The 20,299-nt window shown below is 38.7% G+C and overlaps 1 protein-coding gene across 1 annotated transcript in view; it reads left to right on the forward strand.

Annotated features, from left to right (window-relative positions):
* Positions 1 to 20,299, forward strand: part of myom1a (myomesin 1a (skelemin)) — a 103,857-nt gene that overhangs the window by 17,456 nt on the left and 66,102 nt on the right. Inside the window, 6 exon segments of the mRNA XM_052022592.1 lie at positions 5,698 to 5,890; positions 10,060 to 10,217; positions 13,861 to 13,953; positions 16,736 to 16,824; positions 16,927 to 16,986; positions 18,409 to 18,426. Coding sequence (XP_051878552.1) covers positions 5,698 to 5,890; positions 10,060 to 10,217; positions 13,861 to 13,953; positions 16,736 to 16,824; positions 16,927 to 16,986; positions 18,409 to 18,426 — 611 coding nt within the window.

The following is a 20,299-nucleotide window of genomic DNA, read 5'->3' on the forward strand; positions in this document are numbered from 1 at the left end:
CACGCTAACCGCTACACTACCGTGCTGCCAAATGATACATTTTGGAAGGAAAAAGAGGAGAAGTAAATGGTAACATTTTAAAAAGAGAACAGAGATTATGGTTTCACAGTTACATTGTCTTACAGTTGTCAGTCAAGTTGATAAAGTAACAAGTTTCTTGGTTTTATAAATGGAGGCATAGGGTACAAAAAGGAAGCTATGCTAATCTTCATAAATCATTGATTGGACCTCAGCTAGAGTACTGTATTCAATTAGACGTGATATGGAGCTACAGATGCCAGTAAGCAACACTTTTATAATCCCTGAAACAGCTTAGAAAGGATGTCAAGGCTTTGGAATGCAACAATAATAGACAATCAACAGAAAAGAAAGCAATTCTTAAAGTCTGTCAATGAGCATGAGCGAATCGGTTTGTGAAGTCCACAACCACTTAGTTCATTTTGATCTCTTGCAAGAGTTAGTTTAAATCCCTAACACACTCTTGTGAGACATAGTGGTAATCAGATAAAAAGCACAGGAGAAACCAGCATAATAATCCTTGAGCAAAATTTGTAAGAGTGAGAACAGGGCAATATGGCTAGTCAGTGCCATGTGTCAACATTGATAGCTTTGGTGAGTAAAATCAGGTGAGCTAGTCTTTCAATTCATACAATGAACACATGCAAATGTTTCTTGGAGCAAACAACATGGTGGAAATTGGCGATGAGAGTTTGGGGAAAATTATGCTTTAAAGGAGTGCAGGAAATATACACTCACTTAGTAAACTTTTAAGGCTATGGAAAGCAAAACAGTACTAATGTTCTAGGATGATTTCAGTCCTGAACTGGCAAAAATTTTGGAAGGCTACAGATTTGGAACTAGGAATCAGAAGTCAGATGAATGTATCAGCAAGTGCATTGTCTTTTTGAAGGACTTATCTTGGCACTGGAACATTGGTGGCTTTTTTGATTGCACACTGCATGGCAAGTCTGTTTGTGGTTTAATTGATGAACAAATTGAATCAAAGTTATTAAGCACACAGAATCTCACATTTAACTTTGCGTGCATAATTATGACACCTGTAGAAATGGCATTGATAGAGTCATAGAACAATACAACACAGAGTTAGGCCCTTCAGCCCAACGAGTCCATGCCAACCATGCTGCCCACCCATCTAGTCCCAATTTCCTACATAGGGCCCATATCCCTCTAAGCCCAGCCCCTGCATGTACCTATCCAAGTGCTTCTTAAATTATACTATTGTAGCTGCCTTAAGCACTTCCTCTGGCAGCTCGTTCCATATACTCACCACCCTCTGCATGAAAAAGTTGCCCCTCAAGTCCCTTTAAAACTTTTCCCTTCTCACCCTAAATCTATGCCCTCTAGTTTTGGACTCCCCTATTCTGGGGAAAAGACTACTACCATCCACCTTATCTATGCCCCTAATGATTTTATAAACTTCTATAAGATCACCCCTCATTCTCCTTTACTCCAAGGAATAAAGACTTAGCCTGGCCAACCTTTCCTTATAACTCAGGCCCCCTAGTCCTGGCAACATCCTCGTAAATCTTTTCTGTCCTCTTTCCAGTTTAACCACATCTTTCCTACAACAGGGTGGCCAAAATTGTACACAGTACTCCCAAGTGCGGCCTCACCAGCAACTTATACAACTGCAACATAATGTCCCAACTCCTATACTCAGTGCCCTGACTGCTGAAGGCCTGCATGCTAAATGCCTTTTTCACCACCTTGTCTACCTGTGGCACCACTTTCAATGAACTATGCACTTGTACTCCATGGTTCCTCTGTTCCAGTACATTTCCCAGTGCCCTACCATTCATAGTATAAGTCCTACTTTCCAAAATGCATCAACTCACACTTATCTGTATTGAAATTCATTTGCCACTCCTCGGCCCACTTCCCTAACTGATCAAGATCCCCCTGTAATACCACTAGTCACTGGCCTCCATTCCAAGAAACAACCTCCAACCTCTACCCTCTGCTTCCTACCTCTGAGCCAGTCTTGAATCCATCTAACCAGCTCTCACTGGATTCCATAGGACCTAACCTTCCAGACCAGCCTGCCATGCGGGATCTTGTTGTAGGCCTTGCTGAAGTCCCAATAGACAATATTGACTGCCCTACCCTCATCTACCTTTTTGGTTACCTCTTCAAAAAAACTCTAAGAGGTTCAAGCATGACTTTCCACGCACAAAGCTATGCTGACTCTTCCTAATCAGACTCTGTCTGTCCAAGTGCTGGTAGATACTGTCCCTCAGAATTCCCCCCAAGTAACTTCCCCACCACTGACATCAGGCTGACTGACCTGTAGATCCCTGGCTAGTCCTTGCTACCTTTCATAAACAACGGAACAACATTAGCCACCTTCCAATCTTCGGGAACTTCACCAGTGGCTAATGATGAAGCAAAGATCTCCGCAAGGGCCTCACAGTTTCTTCTCTATCCTCGCACAATGTCCTAAGATGCACTTGGTCAGGTCCTGGGCATTTAACCGCCTTAATGCGCTGTTAGGCTACAAATACCTCCACCTGGTAATATGAGCGTTCTCCAAAACAGCTCCACTCTGATGAATGCTAAAGATGTAAGATGCAATTTGTCACAGCAAGAAGCCACGGAAGAGGCATGTGCACAGTGTTGAAGCTAATGTGATTAATGGCAAATTGAACTTACCTAGCATTTACATCACCAATGACAATGGCAGAAAGCAGAATAAATTCAAGATAAAAGTATGATTGAATGGTCATTGCATCAACAGGAGCATCAACATGGCAGCAGATTGCTCATTTAAACTTTAAACTTTATTTATACACCACGGTAACAGGTCCTTCCAGCCCAACAAGACCATGCTGCCCATTTAAACCCATGTTAACTTTCTAATTTAAGTCAGCCAAGTCCCACTGACATAGAATGAACTTGAAAACATATTCAGGTGAATTATTCAAAACTTTAGACCAGATTGAAATGATTAGTAAGCCATGGTGGTCAGCAATTCAGAACGACAAATGGTTGTAGCTGATGGTACTAATTGACTAATTGGCAAAAATTGGATCAGAAAATTGAAAATAGACTGGAAAGAACTGTTCAGTATGGATTGTCAAAGGCATGCTTAGATTTACTACTGGGAAAGTATTCAAGGATACAAGTGTTAATGCTCATCCTTATCAATCCAGGTGCAAAACCAATCTATGGAAGTTTTGACCTGTTCCATCTGTGTTGAAGAATGGTTGGAGGAAGAGTTAAATAGATAAATTGATTAGAGTTAAATAGATTAGAGCTAAAGAGAACAATTGTAATAAAATGGAGTTCTAGTGAAGACAAACTAGAATGACCGTTCAACAGCAATTGCAGTAATATCTAAAGTGGACAAGACTGTTCGACTGTGTGGTGATTACAAGGTGACATTGAACCAGACAGTTGATGACAAGTACCCATTGCCTACTTCACAGGATTTATATGCAGATTTGGCAAGAGCCAATGTTTTCACCAAACTGGATGTGTCACATGCACCTGCTCAACTGAATTTGGATAAGGACAGCTGGAATATTTGACAATCAAAACTCTTTAACTCCACCTCAAAATAACCTTATGGTGTGTAGTTATTACAAGGTATAGATCATTGTCAATGAAATCAAAGAGGTGTATAAAAAGCCACAAGTACTGAAGAAGACATTTTACTATGAGATGAATTGTTGGCAGGCAGCAACACAAGAAGCATACAGAAAGGAGGGCAGCACATTGGCACAGCTAATAGAACGGCTGCCTCACAGCTCCAGCAACACAGGTTCAATCCTAATCTCCAGTGCTCTCTGTGTGACATTTTCACATTCTCCCTGTGACCACATAGGTTTTCCTTGAGTGTTTTGGTTTCCTCCCACATCCCAAAAATCTAGGGGTGGTTGATGGGAATGTGTGGAGAAAAACTTGGGATTAGTGTAGTTGGATGCTTGATATTTGAGCAGACTCGGTGGGCTGAAGGGCCTGTTTCAATGCTGTAGAACTCTATGACTCTAAGTAGTTTAGTCTTGGGCTAAAAGTAGATGCAAATGGATTGCAACCAAAGAAAAAAATGATTTTAAAGGCAAGGAAACCTGAAAAGATATCAAAACTCAGGTCCTTAACATATTCAGATCCTGCAAAAAAGATCACCTTTACAGCAGTTACTGAAGAAAGATGAAAAATGTAATTGGTGCAACGAATAGTATACAGCATAGGACTTTTACATGAAAATTCTGGGAACTGAGACTTTATTAGTTCACAATGATGCAACATGTACATTGAAACTTGCCTATAATGCTTTGAATTATAGATTGGGAACTGTAATTGCCTTGTAAACATTCAGACAAAGCGTGTGCAAAAATGATCTTTATGTTGAAAATAGAAGGTGATATTCATTTGTTACAGTAATGGAGATAGTGGAGAAGCACAAAAACAAGTTGTTCTAAAATGAGTAACCTTTACAAGAATAGAAAGATTCAGACACATTGACAGAATTAGATGAAGACATGGGACCCCACTATAACAAGTGATATGTCATTGCAATAAGTTTGTGGCAAAAGGGGACAGAGAGTTGTTATACCAAATGTATCATTGAAATGATAGACTTTTGAAATGCTTATAAGCATGAAAGCCATAGCCAGAAGTTTTCGTTATTAGCTGGGTTTTGATAAGGGTCTTGAAGAGTTAATGGATATAGATTCTATCCATAAAGAATGCAGAGAAAAGCAGTAGAAACATCTTCACACATTTGGAATTGGCCAACAAACCTTTCCATATAACACAGTTGTTATTGTGAGAAGGGTATTGGTAATCCTTTAGGATTGCAAAGTCATTCAAAATGGCCATAGGTAAAACATGTTTGACCCTGCACTATAACACAGTGTACAATCAAACAATTGTCATCCATTTTTTCATGTCATAAGAACACATCTATAATCTCCTCTAACACTATGATCGGCTCAGATATCTGCACAACTCCAGTTCTCACCTCTTAATCATTCTGAAATATAATTGCCTCATTTACTTGGCAAGGCCTTATGCTATAGAATCATAATATAACACTTGATGCAGACAAAGGAAACAAGTATGTGAACAGTGCAGGCTGTGGGCTTTATTTTGCATTGACATAACAGGATGATGGGTTCCCTTCAGCCGTTCGGTTCTTGAACCAACCGGCACAACCCTAATCACTACAGTTCAGCAACGCTACGTCCACTTTGATCACTTTGCACTAAAATGGGCTTTGGTTTTCTTGTTCTGATTGTGTTCTTTCTTGTAAAAATTGTGTATAATATATGTTTAATTTATGTTTTTCTTGTGAATGCTGCTTACATGATGCTATGTGGCTGTGATGCTGCTGCAAGTAAGTTTTTCATTGCACCTGTGCATCCATGTACTTGTGTCTATGACAATAAACTCTGATTTGACTTTGACAATGTGCTGCAAAGTTCCAAGGTTTCAATTTTAAGGCACTAAAGTTTAAGGGGAATACAGCAGCTGAGGATCAATGAGCAATGTACTGTGACTTTAAAGCTTGTCTTTAGTTACTGAAGAATGTGTCAGATGGCACACAGATAATAATGCAAGTAAGGTAACCAATTACAACGTGGAAGGGAAATATAATGAAATGTGGGAAAGCAATGCATAAAAACTAATGGATGATAAAGAATATTTTATTATGTGCTGCTTGTCTTTGTTTAGCCACGAGTATGTCAGCGGATTTACTGATATAAAAGATGAAAAACTCAAGCAGTCAGAAGGACACATTGGTGGTGAGTTTCATCTTGTCCAAAAGGATACTAGGGAAGAACACAACGTTGAGAAGACTGCAGTACATAAGTCAAGAAAAGTAGCCATCCGGGAGTCTGCTGAACGCATTTCACTGAATAAAAAGGTGAATATAAAAAGCAATATTCAATCCAGACTGCAGACATTAGATCTTTTTCTTCTTAGGCAGTTCTTTGGAATCAAGAATGACTTGCTTCCACTCCATTTCTGTGGGGTTTGAGGTGAATGTGGGACCCACAGACCCTGTAGCAGATGAAGCAGAAGGCCCATGGGTAATTGGGAGGTGGCTGCTCCTGCTGCTATCAGTGCTGGGCTACTGTGTGCTTTAAATGCATGGACATAAGATTCGCAATACCATCCTGAGTGTTCCTTCTCTTTCTGACTTTGGTGACTGGAGGGTCTGCTTTATATTGAAAATGGAGAGTAAAACCTCAAAATTAACTCAGGGAATCAAGTAGGAAGGTCTGAAATGTGCACTAAACATTCCCAGCATTGCTGTTGTGAAATCTTAGGCCGCTGGGCCTTACCTGTATGTCTCAGTTACTTAGCCACAGCCAACAGGAAGTGGCATTTGGACAGTGGGCCAGAGCAGAATGTCTGATAGCAGAACACTAATGGATGGGACCATGTGAATGGTCACCAATGATGAGGTAGGATGTACATGTAGGAATGATTAGAGTAAGGCACCACAATCAAGGGCAAATCAACGGAGAAATGAATTACTGGCTGAAGTTAGTAATGCTCTTTATTATTAATACTCTGTAACTTATACAGATGTGCAAATCAATATAAGAAAAATCCCAACAGTTAGAAATAAAGAGGCCATGCATACATTTCTTGTTCCTGGCTCCAACTCCATGTTAATGAGAAGAAAGCAGTTTTACAGTTCTTCATTTTACACTCTGTAAGCTGAGCAATCTCTCTTCTATAATTGAAAGAGTTAAAATTCTGAACTTAATGCTCCAGTCCTATTAAGAATGGCCTTTGTTACTTTATTTTAGCATTGTAGAAACATTAAGATGCCTTTATTATTTTTCAGCACTATGAAATGAATTATGCTTGACTCATGCCAGGCCTTGCATTTGGCTCCCCACGTGATCCCTGTGGCCAACAATATTATGGCCTTAGCAGTCCAATTGAGTTGGAATCTTGCTATCATGATTGCACTCCAAGCCATGTGGTCTGTGAGTGGTAACTAGACCTCAGGCAATGGATCCTGTATCCCTGTCCCTGGACCACTCTGGCAGGCATTTATCAGCTCTTGCTGTCAAAGGCCTTTTCTACTGTATGCAAGTGTCTCTGGATCAAAGACATAAAAAAATTTTAAAATTTAAATAATTTAACAAATTAATTTATTTCAGAATGCATTTAAGTGATAGGAAATTAGAAACATTAGCATTAATTAAGATAAAGATAAACCATTTAAATTTTCCATCCAGGTTGATAACCAGTAAAATGAAGGGGTAGTCCTAGATATGCCAGCCATGGCTACTGTAACACTGAGGAGTCAAACATGAAGTACATCGCACCCCCCAGATCTGTGTGACTGACCTCTTTCCCTGAAGCAGACCTGAGTTAAGTGGTGGTCCAGGAGGTCAGATGTGATCGCATCTGACCTCCAGTGCACTGATGACTTCTGTACTGTATTGCACAGGCAGGGATGTCAGGAATGAACTGACACGTGAACAGGACCTCAAGGGTGGTTCTCTTCCACACCGTGGACAAAAGGTAAATACAGCTGGGGAACAGCACTCTTTTCCTCAACTTACTTTAATATCATATTTTGAGAATCCAAAGCAGAAACAGGATGGAAATCAGCTGACGTGATAGCTGATCAGGCAGGTTTAAGGTGGGAAGAGATCCAAGGTTAAGGGGTCATGGGAGAGTACAAATCCTAAAGAATTGTGCATACCACCAATGGTAAGGCAACCATGAGTAACTGCAGAAGGAAGTGAATGCCAATGCAAGCTGAAATGCAGGGTTAGAAAAGATTAAAGGTAAGATGAAATTAAATTTTTAAGGATATAGATTTTGAAGTCGGTGTAACTGCAGAATAGGGAGAGAGTGAAGTCAACATGGATAAAGGGAAGAAAGGACGGGATTTGTATGGGAAATAACTTGGGTTGGAGAGGTCTGAATGAATTGGTGATTATAGAGTTAAGGAAAAGGACAATTAAGGCATTGAAAAATATTAAGTCTGCAGGTGACACAGGCATTAATGACATCTCCATAGACAATGGGTATTAGCCAGGGATGGAGGTGGATGAGAAATTCAAACACAATCTTGGATGGATGTGGGTTTGTAACCTCAGCTCAGCATTGAGTATGACACTGAGACCATGTATCTTTAGAAAGATTTTGAATGGATGTCCAAGAAAGGGGTGGAATTAGGATCAATGACATCGTGATTCTAACACTGAACAAGATAGCTTTGGACCTAGAGAAATGTCAGTTTCATCCATGACCTTATGCCAGGTGGTGAGTTGAATAGCAGACTGCCAGTCTTCAAATTGAAGTAGTGACTCAGAGATACATAGCTATGACATTGATGGGGATTCCCACAAGGAGGAAATATATAGGCAATACAAGGAGACACCAATGAAGCTTTCACAAGTGATGTGTTGAATGCAATGGAAAAGATAGAAATTGAACTTTATGTTGACGTGCATTGAAGGCTAACAACAAAGGAACTGCTGAAAGATAATGGTATGATATCCCACCTAGAATGCTGGAGAGGCATTGAATACACAATGACAGAAAATCTACCATAGTCACAATTGCACATTACAGTGACTTTTAAATAGAGCAGAATTGGCACTATGGGCATTTGGAGCCAAGAGTGAAGGTACTTGAACACAAATTGGAGGGGGAGCTGAATATTGTTGATGGGTCAGGGAGAACAGAAGAATTGTTCATCGCCAAAAGGATTGCACAGAGCAATGGAGGATAAAGAATTTTGTGCAGCTTCAAAAGAGAAAAGATGTCTTAAGCATAATCAGTTACAATAGGGACAACAACCTTGGAAATAAACCAGTCTACTTTTTACATTTTAAAACTCTTTGGTTGCTACAGTCAGTTTCCCAAATGTAAGCCTGGATCAAGGTAAAACGTTCTCTGTACTGACCTAAGGTGGGCACTCTCGATGTGTCGTGAATGCGATGGGAGATAGGCAGTGGTAATAAGGACAGGCTCGGCAGTGGTAATAAGGACAGGCTCAACCGTGGAAATAAGGGCAGGTTCAAAAGCATACCTTAGTGGAAGTGGGGAGAGGAGAGAAATTTTGCCCTATATGTCCTCTTTAAAATTTGTTCCTTTCCTGCCCCTGATATGTTTAGAATGCTCAGGGACTGTTAACAGAAAACATCCTATACTTTCTTTGTGTATTATATTGCTAACAACCAACCTCTGTGAGCCTGAATTCTGAGAATAGAATATGCAAGGATGGGAAGCAAGCACATTTTTCCACCTTGCTGCTAAAACAGTAAGGTTGAAGAAATATTCAAGTTTTTAGGGTCCTAAACACAGTTCTCCCACAATCAAACTTGCATCTAATGGGAAAATGGAAAATTTGGAAAGGTTTAACTAGATTTGGACAAGATTAGTGCCAAGAAGCTAATGCGTCAGAATTTCTATTTCCACTGATGGACCATGGAATCAACAAATTTCCATCAGCAGTACAGTAATTTGTATCTTTATTATCACATTGCAAGCAACCAGATCCTCTGGTTTTAATTTCATTGTAATAGGATCTGTAGGAGGTAACAATTTGACTTGGGCCAACGTTTTTTGCTGATCACAAACTAAACCCTATTTGTGCCAAGAAAACTTGAGAGAAGTCAGGTCAGCCATTATATTAAGAGCTTCTAAAATAGGAATCTCTGCAATACATGTATTCTAAAGCTTGTTTTAGTTGGCCAGCTAGGTATACTCAATAAAGTTTAAGCATGTAAAATTCTTTGCTGAGTGGGAGTAGTTTCATTGTTTTCTACCTGGTCACCTCACACAGGGTAAGTTAAAAATCCACACACACTGTTTGTCCTGCATCATGTTAACTTCTGCTTATCTGCAGACTGTAATTGTTTGCTGAGTACTTTTACAGAAAGAAATATAGAAGTACTGAATTGTGTATTCTAATATATTCCTTTTGAATGCATCTTTTGCCTGATTTTCAGTTAATCTGTAAAAATAGAGATTAAAACATTTAAATATTAGTGTTAGTAATGCTGAAACATTTTGCACTGGATAAGCCTCATGTTCTTATGCATCTTGCCTCAGATTCATGAAACTCAAGAATTTCACAAAAGACTGAAGGAGGATAGCCTGCTTCGTTTGCCTGAGTTTATAATCAAGCCTAGATCCCATACTGTCTGGGAGAAGCAAAATGTGAAGCTACATTGCACTGTCTCAGGATGGCCTGAACCCCGAGTCACATGGTAAATATCTCCATTATCAGGAGATCTCCATTCACATCTCCATTCACAGGACTTTGCACCTCCCTCACAACAGTCTTAATTGTTTACTAAATCTTGTTTTTATTTTAGTAATATGACATCCAACCTATTTAAAGGAAATATAACATGCAAGTGGAGTTTCTTTCTGGATATGTTCTTGAAGTAAAATAAGTTTAAAGGAATGGACTTTGTCTAAATATACTTCTATCTATATCTTCCACTGGTAGGGAAGCTAGTAACCAACCGCAAATCATGCAAAATGACTGACGAAATAAATCAAGTGACTTTTTTACACAGCGGGTTATTGTGATTACAGTGTTTGAAAGGGAAGTGAAAGCAGATTCAGTAGGAACTTTCAAAAAGAAATTGGATCTCTACTTAAAAGGGAGGGTTTGTGTGAGTCTCAGAAAAGAAAGGAAATTAGGGTAAATTGGTTAGCTCTTTCAGAGAGCTGGCACAATAGAAAGTGCTTCAGTACCTCCTTCTGTGCTGCATGATTCCATAATTCCATGTGGTTAATAATAGCTTGAGTTCTTTATGGAAAATGTGGGTCAACTGTATTTTATTCCACTTTTAGTACAATGCTATATATATTCTGTGACTGAGAAGGGTTTTAGTAAAAGGAGGTTCTTTAATTTCAAATTGTAGGAATTGCCTAAGCATTAATTTCAAAACTAATTTTCTATTGAACCATTTCATTCATGAACCCACATGAACGTAAGCACTTTGAGTTCTTCTTAGGTTTTTTTGTTCTCTTTTTTTCCCTCTCTGCTATTAGCCTTAGCTACTCAACTTGAGAATTTGTTGCATCTTAACATTTCACAAGTACTGTACCAAACAATGACAGAACATAACTTATTTTTTGCTATGCAATATCCTTATGGATCAATAATGTGTTCACTCTTAATTCAGGTACAGCAGCTTGAGGTATGGACTGAGGTTTAGAGCATCAGATATCACAGAGCAGAAATCATCGAGCAGAAGCCTTGGTTTGTGAGCTTGGTGTGAAGGCAGGCAAACTAAATTTGACAACAGATGTTTATTGATGTACTTTGTTATCTGAATCAGAATCAGAATAAGGTTTATTATTACTGACGTATGTAGTGAAATTTGTTGTTTTGCGGCAGCAGTACTCTGCAAGACATATAAATTAATATAAGTTACAAAAATGAATAAATAGTGCAAAAGAGGAATAAAGAGGTAATGTTCATGGGTTCATGGACCGTTCAGAAATCTGATGGCAGAGGAGAAGTTAGGCACTTTTTTATGCCCTGCAGGTGTATATTAGACTTATACTGGCTGTATAATTTTAATTGTACTTTCAACTTTGCAATACTAATGGAACACTGTTGTGGTGAGTTGCTGCTAAAGCAGTACTTCCTTTATTCTGATTCGTTCATTTAATGACAAAACTCGGGTGCTTCCTGAAGGAGACCAACCTAACCAGCTATATCCTGAGGTGAATTGGAAGATTAATGCATAAACAGGTTTCTATTGATTGCGAGCTGGCTGCAAGCCCCCAACTTCTGAACCCAGGGAGCAGTCAGCTTGTCCCAACAAGACTTAAAATAATGAACTACTTTCATTTCTATAATGCTTTTCACCACCTCAGAACATCCTAAAGCTCCTTGAAGCCAACAAAGTACTTCTGAAGTGTAGTCACTGTTGTAATATAGCCAATGTGAATGCAGCCAGTTCCTGCAAATGCCAATGTGATAATCACCAGATAATCTGTTCTAGTGATGTTGATTGAGGGATAAATATTGGCCAGGATACTGGAGATAAATTTGCTTCCCATCTTTCAAATAGTGCCAAAGGATCTTTTATTTCAACCTGAGAGCGCAGATAAGATCTTGGTTTTAATACCTCATCCAAAGGATAGCATCTGCAGCAGTGCAGCATTCCCTCAGTGCTGAATCTGGAGCAGCGGCCTAGATTCTAGTGGCCAAGGCTCTGGAGTAGGACTTGAACCCTCCACCTTCTGATTCAGAGACAGAAATGCCATTCACTGAGCTACCTCAATGAACAAAAATGAAATATAGTTTCCCATATCATATTACAGTACCATATTGAAGAACATCTTTACTTGATCTATATTTGGGAATCATTTTGTTTTGTATTTATTATACATATGAACATATGAATTAGAAGCAGGAGCAGGCCACTCAGCACCTCAGGCCTATTGCATCATTCAATAGCATCATGGTTGATCTGATTGTAATGTCAATTTCACTTTCCCATCTACCCCATTAAATTTTCATCCCCGAGCTCATCAAGAATCCATCTACCTCTGCTTTAAAAATATTCAACGACTCTATTTCTTCTGCTGTTTGAAGAAGAGTTTCAAAGATGCATGACCTTCTGAAAGAAAAGAAACACCTTGTCTTTGTCTTAAATTGGCATCTATTTATTTTTAAACAGCGACCTGTCCCTTGTCCTAGATTCTCCTACAAGAGGAAACATTTTCTCCACATCCACCCTGTCAAGAACCCCCAGGATTTTACATGTTTCCAATAAATCCTCTCTGTTCTTCTAAACTCTGGAGGATACAAGTCTAACTTGTCCAATCTTTCCTCATGTAACAACTTGCTCATTCCAGGTATTTGTCTAGTAGACCTTCTCTGAATCACTTCAAATGTACTTACATCTTTCCATAAATAAGGAGACCAATATTGGACACAATACTCTAGGTGTGGTGTCACCAGTCTCCTATATAACCAAAGCATAATCTCCTTACATTTGCATTCAGTTCCCCTCATAATAAATGGCAATAATCTGTTAGCTTTCCGAGTTACTCACTATACCCACCAACTTGCCTTTTGCAAATCATGCACTCGGTCACCATGATCCCACTGCATTTCAGAGCTTTGCAGTCTATCACTACTTAAATAAATACTTCCTTTTTGTTTCTCCTGCCAAAGTGGACATTTCACATTTTCACATATTATACTCCATTTGCCATTCACTTAATCCATCCACGGCGTTATAGCCTCCTTATGTCCTTTTCACTGCTTACTTTTCTATCGATGTTTGTGTCATCTGCAAATATAATAAACATACCTTTGATACATCCATCCACATCATTAATATAAATTGTAAAAAACAGAGGTCCCAGCATCAAGTCCTGTGGTACATCACTCATTACATCTTGGCAATCAAAGAAAGACACAATTATGTCTATTCTCAGTTTCCTGTTAGTCAGCCAATTTTCTATCCATGTCTTCTGTACCATGAGCTTTTATTTTCCACAATAAACTTTAATACAACACCTTATCAAATGTAGTACATCCTCTTATTCTCTATTATCCACTGTGCATGTTACTTCTTTGAAGAACTCCAATAAATTAGACAGGTATGATTTCCCTTTCACAAAACCCTGTTGACTTTGCCAGATTACCTTGAAACTTTCTAGGTACTCTTCAAAAATGTCTTTAATAATATATCTTAACATTTTCCCTCAGACCGACGTTAGGATAATTGACCTGTAGATTCCTGCTTTCTGTCTATAGATTACTGTTTAAGCATTGCATGCATGTTTTATGTTTGTTATTTAAAAAAATCATTGCTAAATAGCAGAAAAGCCTACATTTAAATATTTAACATAATTTTTATTTTTACTGCTCAGGTATAAAAACAATGTGCCCATCAACATCTACACTGAACCTGGGAAATACGTCACTGATAGTAAATATGGCGTTCATTCCTTGGAGATTAACAAGTGAGAGCTTTTTTCTTTCTTCCATCTGAGATCAACTTGTTTGAGTTAGAAGAGGAAATAATGTGCTTTTTTCAGTGAATCAGGAACACAACTGCAACAAGACAGCAAATAAATAAAGTGAAAAGAGTAATAATTTGTCTCTAATGTACAGTTAAGCTATCAGAGTTGGGTTTACAACTAAAAGATAAATTGACACAATTTCATTATCCAGATTGCTGTCTTATGTGAATTTTTCAAAGACTAAGCTAAAAGAAAAATTTAAGTCTTTAATTCTCTGAAAAGCAGCTTTTAGGTGTTGTGCCACAGAATAAGTGGGCCATATCTTGTTGGCATGGACCCACAGTCCACAGTTGTCACCTGTGAACATCCTACATCAATACTTATTTGATCTTGATGCAGAGGACTAATCTAGCTGGCCCCTAAATGTTCTGACTCCCACAGTGTCGCCTACGCAGCATCAGAGTCTCCAGCTGCACCTCTGAAATCCCACTTGGAAATGTCTTTGAAAACTTTGACAATGGGCAAACCTGTGGTCCCTTTAAATGAAATAAATAACTAACATTAAAAGAAATAAATAATTCAAAATAAAAACAATACCTAAAAATCCTACGATAATTAAAAATTAAACAAATTATTTAAAAATACATTCCTATCCTCTTTCGTATCTAAAACCCTACAATCCCTATAGAAATCAATGGGGCCATAGATCTGTGATACCCTATGATGATCATCGATGCTCTAGGTCTAACCTGACACAGGATCCAAGATGTGATTATTCCATTGCAAATGCAGAGCAATCTCAGTAAAATGAGGCTTTGCCATTGTATTCCATGTGGAATCCAGCAATAGAGTGAAGTGATAAATTCAGTGAGTTAATACAAGAGGAATGTTTAATTCAAATGTTGTTATGGCATCAATGTTATCAATACTACAACTTCAAGGAAAGTGGAAACTCTACTATATTCAGTTCTTATGGGACATTGCTGTTGTCAGAATTTGGATTCTTGGTATGATATTAATTGCAGTATGGAATTTTATTCTTTAATTTTTAATTAATGTGCTTTTGAACTGTGATTGATCACTGACATAAAACTATGGCGGCAATGAAGGCAAATGACTGAATGACCTCAATTCCATCTTATGAATAACAACTGTATGAAAAGGTGTATATGTACCACATTGAATGGCAAAGCAATGTTTAATAAGAGCAAATGCAGCATGTTAAGATTTTTGAAATGGATGCCTCATTAAATACATCAGGAATAAGATGTATCAGTAAAGACCTCAATATAACTCAAAGATTCAGTGGGGATTCTCCAATGTTCAGTGACTGTCTACTACTGGAAAGTCATATGAAACAGTAACAATTGTGAGACAGATCCTGAGTATTATTTTTCATATTCTAGAATTAACAATTCACCTTGCAGCATTTCCAATATTAAAGTTCATGTATTTTTGCTTGGACATTCAATTTAATTAGAACTGCTAAGCTAGCACCATCCAAACATATGGCATACAAATCTATTATCACCAGTTTATAAATAGCTGTTTGCTGCATTAAAACTACAGAACTGTCCAGTTTGTCTAATTATATGTGTTTCCATCAGAAACGCTTATTTAGCCATAAAATTATTACATTGAAATATGTTCCTTGATTTTCAGTTTTTCTCATTCTCTTTACAATATATCATTTGCAAATTACATCTATTTTCAATATGCTGTTTTATTGTGTTTATTACACAATGAATTTGTATTTATAAATTTTTGAAGCACCTCTGAAATGCAGATACTGCCATGATGAAAGGAAGCACAACATCAAACTTGCACAAAACAATGATATATATATATATATATATATATAAGCAAATAATTCTCTCTTGTAATGTTGATTGAGGAAATAATTTCTAGTTACGATACTAGGACAATCTCTTTATGTTCTTCAAATAGCACTATAGATTCATTTGGTTGATTTGAAAAGACTTAAACAGCCTAGATTTAATGTTTCATCTGAACGATGGCACCTCTGACAAAACATCTTTCCCTCAGTACTACACTCAGTTTTAGCCTAGATTATGTACTAGAGTCTCAGTGGAGATACGAGCATGCTATACTGATCTAAGGCTAACCCATGAAAAACTGTAGTAAAGCAGGTACATTTCTTAATTTTATTGCCACATCCAATTTTACATCTCATTTTCTTTCCTTACTTTTTGTGCACTACTGCCTGTAGCTTCACCTATAAGATTGACTCTCCTGCTATTTCGAATGTTCCACAGTCAATTTCTCTGATAAACTCAAAAGTCTGTGACAAGCAAATACAGAACCTATCCAACCATCAGGATCACAGAGTTTTCTGTGATTCTCGCGGGATGAACCCAGATAAAAAACATTGGTACAAAAAGAAGAAATTTTGAATTGACCATCTAGTACCCAGCATCCACAAGAATAAAGTAGGTCTTATTTCATATGGAAAGGACTAGTATCATCACTAAGTGGAAGATGATCATGAAATAACTCAGCAAAGAACAACAGTTAAACACTAAAACCAGGCAGTGCATTTACTGTATCAGCTGAAGCAGAAGGAGAGCATTACATTTAGATTCCATGGCAGATAAAATTACTGAAAGACCAAATGGTGGCTGCCCCAACAATGAGCCAGTGTTTTTGAGAGAGGAAAAATGGGATGACATTAAACAGTTGAAAAAGCTAGTTGTAGAGGTAACTTTAACAAATACGGTTTTTGTTTTTTTGTATCTAATTCTGCCATCTGGTTCCATTTCAGTTGTAACTTTGATGACACTGCCCAATATCATGCTTCAGCCATGAATGCCAAGGGAGAACTTTCAGCTTTTGCATCAATTGTGGTGAAGAGTATGTCCATGAAATGAATTTTAACGTTGCCCGTTTCGGTGACTTGTGTTATTTTTGGTGGATTGCACCAACAGACACCCTTCTGTTTCCCATTTGTTTCAGGATTCAAGGCTGAACATGATGATTTCTTATTCCATCCTGGAAGATATGCACTTCCTTCCTGTAGGTACCACTTTATCAGCATGGTCAGCTTATATGGGTATCCACTGCTGGATAAACTGATTTTCATTCTATTAATTGATTGCAAAAAAAAATTGCTCTATATTTTGACTGTATAATAGTTATTTCCATAATTTGTAATTTGTAGAATTTAAAACCTCAAACTTGGCATTACCCTAATTAACACTCAATGATATAACATCTTTCCTCTTTTCAACATTCTTTGTGACCTACACAATGGAACTTCCTTTGTTCTCAATTTAAAAAAATTAAACTGTAGTCAGAATCATAGAATCATAGAACAGTACAGCACAATACAGGCCCTTCAGCCCACCATGTTGTGCCAACCTTTAAACCTTGCCTAAGACTACCTAATCCCTTATTCCCACATATCCTTCTATTTTACATTCCTCCATATGCTTATCTAACAATCTCTTGAATTTGACCAATGTACCTGCCTCCACCACCGCCCCAGGCAGCGCATTCCACGCCCCAACCACTGGGTAAAAAACCTTCCCCTGATATCTCCCTTGAACTTCCCACCCATTACTTTAAAGCCATGCCCTCTTGTATTGAGCATTGGTGCCCTGGGAAAGAGGCGCTGGCTGTCTATCTATTCCTCTTAATATTTTGTACACCTCTATCATCTCTCCTCTCATCCTCCTTCTCTCCAAAGAGTAAAGCCTTAGCTCCCTTAGTCTCTCCTCATAGTGCATACTCACTAAACCAGGCAGCATCCTGGTAAATCTCCTCTGCACCCTTTCCAAGCCATTATAGGAAGGCTTCCAAATCCTTCCTATAATGAGGCGACCAGAACTGGACACAGTACTCTAAGTGTGGCCTAACCAGAGTTTTGTAGAGCTGCATCATTACCTCGCAGCTCTTAAACTCAATCCTGTGACTTATGAATGCTAACATCCCATAAGCTTCCTTAACTACCCTATCCACCTGTGAGGCAACTTTCAGTGATCTGTGGATATGAACCCCCAGATCCCTCTTCTTCTCCACACTACCCAGAATCCTGCCATTAACTTTGTATTCCGCCTTGGAGTTTGTCCTTCCAAAGTGTACCACCTCACACTTCTCTGGATTGAACTCCATCTGCCACTTCTCAGCCCAGCTCTGTATCCTATCAATGTCCCTCTTCAATCGTCAACAATCCTCTACACTATCCACAACACCACCAACCTTTGTGTCATCTGCAAACTTGCCAACCCATCCTTCTACCCCCTCATCTGAGTCATTAATAAAAATCACAAAAAGCAGAGGTCCCAGAACCAATCCTTGTGGGACAGGGCTAGTCGCAGCCCTCCAATCTGAATGCACTCCCTCCACCACAACCCTCTGCTTTCTACAGGCAAGCTAATTCTGAATCCACACGGCCAAGCTTCCCTGGACCCCCTGCCCTCTGACCTTCTGAAGAAGCTTACCATGTGGAACCTTGTCAAATGCCTTACTAAAATCCATGTAGACCACATCTACTGCATTACCCTCATCAATCTGCCTGGTCACCCCCTCAGAGAATGCTATCAGGCTTGTGAGACATGATCTGCCCTTCACAAAGCCATGCTGGCTGTCCCTGATCAGACCATTATTCTCTAAATGCTCGTAGATCCTGTCTCTAAGAATCCTTTCCAACAGCTTTGCCACCACAGACATAAGGCTCACTGGTCTATAATTCACTGGACTATCCCTACTACCTTTTTTGAATAAGGGGACAACATTTGCCACCCTCCATTCCTCCGGTACCATTCCTGTGGACAACGAGGACTCAAAGATCCTAGCCAATGGTTCAGCAATCTCCTCCCTCACCTATTGGAGCAGCCTGGGGAATATTCTGTCAGGCCCTGGGGACTTATCTGTCCTAATATTTTCTAACAGCTTCAACACATCCTCTCTCTTGATATCCACATGCTCTAGAACATTAACCTTACCAACACTGTCCTCAGCATCATCAAGGTCCCATTCCTTGGTGAATACTGAAGAGAAATATTCATTGAGGACCTCACCCACTTCCACAGCTTCCAGGCACATCTTCCCACCTTTGTCTCTAATTGGTCCTACCTTTACTCTCATCATCCTTCTGCTCTTCACATAAGTGAAAAATGCCTTGGGGTTTTCCTTGACCCTACTCGGCAAGGCCTTTTCATGTCCCCTTCTTGCTCTCCTCAGCCCCTTCTTAAGTTCCTTCCTTGCTACCCTATATTCCTCAAGAGCCCTATCTGATCCTTGCTCCTGAACCTTATGTATGCTGCCTTCTTCCTCCTAACTAGATGTTCCACCTCTCTTGTCACCCATGGTTCCTTCACCCTGTTATTCTTTCTCTGCCTCACCGGGATGAATTTATCCCTAACGTCCTGCAAGAGATCCCTGACCAATGATCACATCTCCATAGTACATTTCCCTTCAAAAATGTGATCCCAGTTTACACTTGCATTTATAATTAATCTGATTTAGTGACACTAGGCTTCATCTGATTTGATAAATTAACCAGGTAGATAGAATACAGCAGGAATCAGACTGCAGAATGACAATTTTGGGAATTGTACATAATGTAATAAAACAACAGCTCAGTTTAAAATAAATCTGAAAAGAGCAATAGCTTTTGTTTGCTAAATACAAGAATTGGTAACAAAGAATCAGTGATGCTAAACCACATAATATGACTACACATTCTCCAAATATAAAGAAAAAAAAATTGTGCATGAGTTAAAATGAAGTTAAGCTGGATCGGCATTTCAAAGAGCCAAGTATGTTAAATTGGCTGGATCTGACAGATTTTTAGCTCTTAGTGCCCTAGAAAATCATCCATTAGCTGCAGCATGCGTATTAATGCTTCTGCACCTGTGCAGTGCAGAGCCCAAATTTGGAATGGGCTGGAGGTCAGCTTTTGGCATATCTGACATCTCACTTTTTCCCTGAAATCACCACTGCGTCCAGGAGTGACTCCTAATTGTACTGAGCTGAGAGACCAAAAAACTTCATTCCTAGCCACCTGGCTTTATACCAGCCATAAATGCTGCCCTATTCATTTGAATGGGGTTGCCAATCTTCATTAGCATTGTTAGAAAAGGTAAATGTTTCATGTTTAATTAATTTTAATTTATATTAATGTTTCAATTAATTTACATTGAAATTGGTTCAAAATTAACTTATTATTTCTTAATATCTGATAATATTTCAAATTTTAAAAAATTATTAACTGTTAGAAGGCTATCAGAGCAGTTTGGGGCAGGGCCTTCATTTTTCCTGTCTGCAACTTACTCACCAGTCATGGACCATTCCACTACAGTGGCAGGATTAGACCACAAGAGCA

Source organism: Pristis pectinata, chromosome 9, assembly GCF_009764475.1.
Source record: "Pristis pectinata isolate sPriPec2 chromosome 9, sPriPec2.1.pri, whole genome shotgun sequence".
Lineage (NCBI taxonomy): Eukaryota > Metazoa > Chordata > Chondrichthyes > Rhinopristiformes > Pristidae > Pristis > Pristis pectinata.